Source organism: Onychomys torridus, chromosome 2 (genome assembly GCF_903995425.1).
Source record: "Onychomys torridus chromosome 2, mOncTor1.1, whole genome shotgun sequence".
Lineage (NCBI taxonomy): Eukaryota > Metazoa > Chordata > Mammalia > Rodentia > Cricetidae > Onychomys > Onychomys torridus.
The window spans coordinates 142,731,114-142,734,117 of NC_050444.1; the positions used below are offsets into that span (position 1 = coordinate 142,731,114).

The window sequence follows — 3,004 nt, forward strand, 5'->3', positions numbered from 1 at the left end:
TCTAAGAGAGGGAGGTCCTAACACCTTATACTGTTATCATCTTTCCACTCCATACTTTGCTCATCAATATGTCTCTATGTAGGGCAGAGTTGTAAGCTACATAATTGTCTGAGTGTACACTGAGAAGAGCCTTGTAATCTCAACTGTGGACAACTCCTCTAGCCCACCAGATCTTGTTGACCTTTTTAATTTTACTTTGTTTTGCATATCTTGTTTCAGTGTAAGTACAAGGACAGATGTCTCAAGAATGTCTCATAGCCTCATGAAGAGAGCTCTGGCTTCTTCATAAGGAAGACCTTCAAGTAGATAAGTATAGCTCCCTCCAAGTGGTGGGGAGTAGTATGTTCAGGACTTTGCCGGGTAAGCTTAGAAGCAGCATTCCTGGGATAATGTGGTGGTATTGTGTTCCCCAAAATATTGTGCACCCTAATAAACTTATCTGGGATCAGAAAACAGAACAGCCACAATATTAAACATAGAAGATAGGCAGTGGTAGCACACGCCTTTAATCCTAGCATTCCAGAGGCAGAAATCTACCTGGATCTCTGTGTGTTCAAGGATACAGGCAAGCATGGTGACTCACACCTTTAATCCCAAAAAGTAAGCCTTTAATCCCAGGGAACGACGGCAGAAAGCAGAAAGGTATATAAGGCATGAAGACCAGAAACTAGAAGCTTTTAGGTGGTTAAGCATTCAGGCTTTCGAGAAGCAGTTCAGCTGAGGTTTATTTGGATAAGGACTCAGAGGCTTCCAGTCTGAGGAAACAGGATCAGCTGAGGAACTGGTGAGGTGAGAAAGCTGTGGCTTGCTCTGCTTCTCTGATCTTCCAGTATTCACCCCAATAACTGGCCTCAGGTTTGTTTTATTAATAAGAACTTTTAAAGATTTGTGCTACAGAAGAAGGCATAAATGATTCATAAGGAATTTTCCATCAATCCAACACCCTCAAATTGTACAAATACTAAAAGTACCCCAAGTATGTAATGTGGAGATGAAAACCAAGGTGGCATGGTAGCATCATGTGGCTCAGCTTTGCTGGATCTTTGTCAAGCAGCTGGGCTGGCTTTATGACTTCTGCCATTCCATTCAGATATGGCTGTGCCAGGACTTTACTGGCTGGCCCATCTCATTGGTCCCTGCAATTTCTTTCTTTCTTTTCTTTTCCTTTCTTTTCTTCTCCCCTTCCCTCCCCTCCCCTCCTCCTCCTTTTCTCTGTCTCTCTGTGTGTCTCTCTCTGAGTCTCTCTCTGTGTCTCTCTGTCTCTCTCTCTGTCTCTCTCTCTGTCTCTCTCTCTGTCTCTCTCTCTCTGCCTCTCTCTCTCTCTCTCTCTCTCTCTCTCTCTCTCTCTCTCTCTCTCTCTCTCTCTCTTTTCCTGTATCAGGGTTGGGGATTTAGCTCAGTCGTAGAGCACTTGCCTAACAAGCGCAAGGCCCAGGGTTCGATCCTCACCTCAAAATAAAAATAAAAAAAAAAAGAAGATGTCTTTTCCTGTATCAGAGGACAAGAATGATTATCCTTGTTTTCCAAGGAGAAAACAAAGACATCTACACACACGCACACGCACACGAAGGAAAAGCCCCTGCCCAACATGGAAGACCAGCGAAAGGAAGGCCCCGCGAGGGAAACGATCGGTCTGCACAGTAGATTAAAGGCAGACCCTGCTCCTCCAGGCACCGCGTTCACCACCCACGGCCCTGGGTTCACCACCCACGGCTGCCCCTGCTTTCTCCCAGCTTTCATCCTGAAGGGTTTTTCGCCCAGCTGCCCCTCGGGTCGTGATGATCGCTGCGGACACACATCACCACCCCCAAGCACGGGCAATGGCGACTCTTTGGAGCCTCGATTTCCATCCGGTGGAATGGGCGTGCGAGAGAGAACGAGGGCGACTTGGCGCCGTGCAGCTGGCTCGGCGGCAGGGGCGGGGCTGTGACTCAGCCGCGCAGTCCCGGGGTCGCCCAGCCGGTCAGACCGGCCTCGGCAGCGCGCGCGGGGCGCCGGGCTGGGCGGCCCGAGGGGTGCAGGGAAAGGAGGCCGCCCCGCGCCTGCTGGGGCGGGAAGAGTGAGCAGGATGGCAGCGAGACCCCGCTGACGCCGGCTGGGGCCACTGGCTGGGAGCGACATGTGTCTGCGCATAGGTGAGCCGGGGCTCGCGGGAGGCCCGTTCCTGGGGGGACCCACCCCGAAGCCAGGCCGCCTGCTCCAGCCCTCCCTTCCCCACGTCCTGGCCTGCGGCAGGTCACTTTACTCTCAGCCTCAGTTTCCCCCAGAAGTAAGACGGCGGTGGGGTGACAAGCGGCTAGGTTTTACTTGCTGTTTTTGGTGCTTGCTAGGCAAGTGCTTTTTCTCCCACATAGCTAAACACCACTCCCAAAGTTTCAAGACCGCCAAGTTACTCGGGGACTAGTCCGGAACTCAGTACTTAGCTCACTCTCACTTTGAACTCTGGATCCTCCTGCCTCATCCTCCTAAGTAGCTGCGACTCCAGGTTTGTGGCACTGAGGCCCAGCTCTGAGTAAGCCTCGTTTTCATGTGGCCGGTGGCACCTCCACCTCTTGGCTCTATGTTTCTTTTCTAAGGGGCGAAACCAGGCTCCAGGACCCGCAGATGGGAAGAAGGGATATAGATAGGGGCCCGGGCGGGGTCCAGAGTTTCGGGTCCCCAGCCTTACCAAAGGTCCCATTTCCGTACCCTCCTCTCTCCCAGTCAGGATAGAGGGAAAGTCCAGTCAACCGGGATCGCCAACAGAATAGCTCACCCCTCTCCCACTCCCTGCTGCTTGGGGTCTAAGAAGTTACCACTCTTCAGCACACACGGCTTGTTTCTCCTTTGTAAAACGGGGACAGACGTGCCCGCCTCTTGACCAGGATGAAGTTGGCTCCTGATAAGGAAGGCCTAGGACTATGCCAACCACACTACCCAATGCTACCAGCATGGGAACTGAGAAATAAAGCCAACTGCTTTCTGACCAGCCCCGAGGTACAACCCTGGCCTCCTGTTTGACCAA

General features: G+C 51.9%; 1 protein-coding gene across 2 annotated transcripts in view; it reads left to right on the forward strand.

Annotated features, from left to right (window-relative positions):
- The first annotated feature begins 1,934 nt into the window (after positions 1–1,934).
- Tmem54 (transmembrane protein 54) overlaps positions 1,935–3,004 on the forward strand; it is a 6,994-nt gene continuing 5,924 nt past the window's right edge. For both annotated transcript variants that reach the window (XM_036178332.1, XM_036178333.1), the window contains exon 1: positions 1,935–2,135. In XM_036178332.1, the coding sequence (XP_036034225.1) occupies positions 2,120–2,135 (16 nt within the window). In that variant the 5' untranslated portion in view covers positions 1,935–2,119. The remainder of the gene's footprint in view (positions 2,136–3,004) is intronic.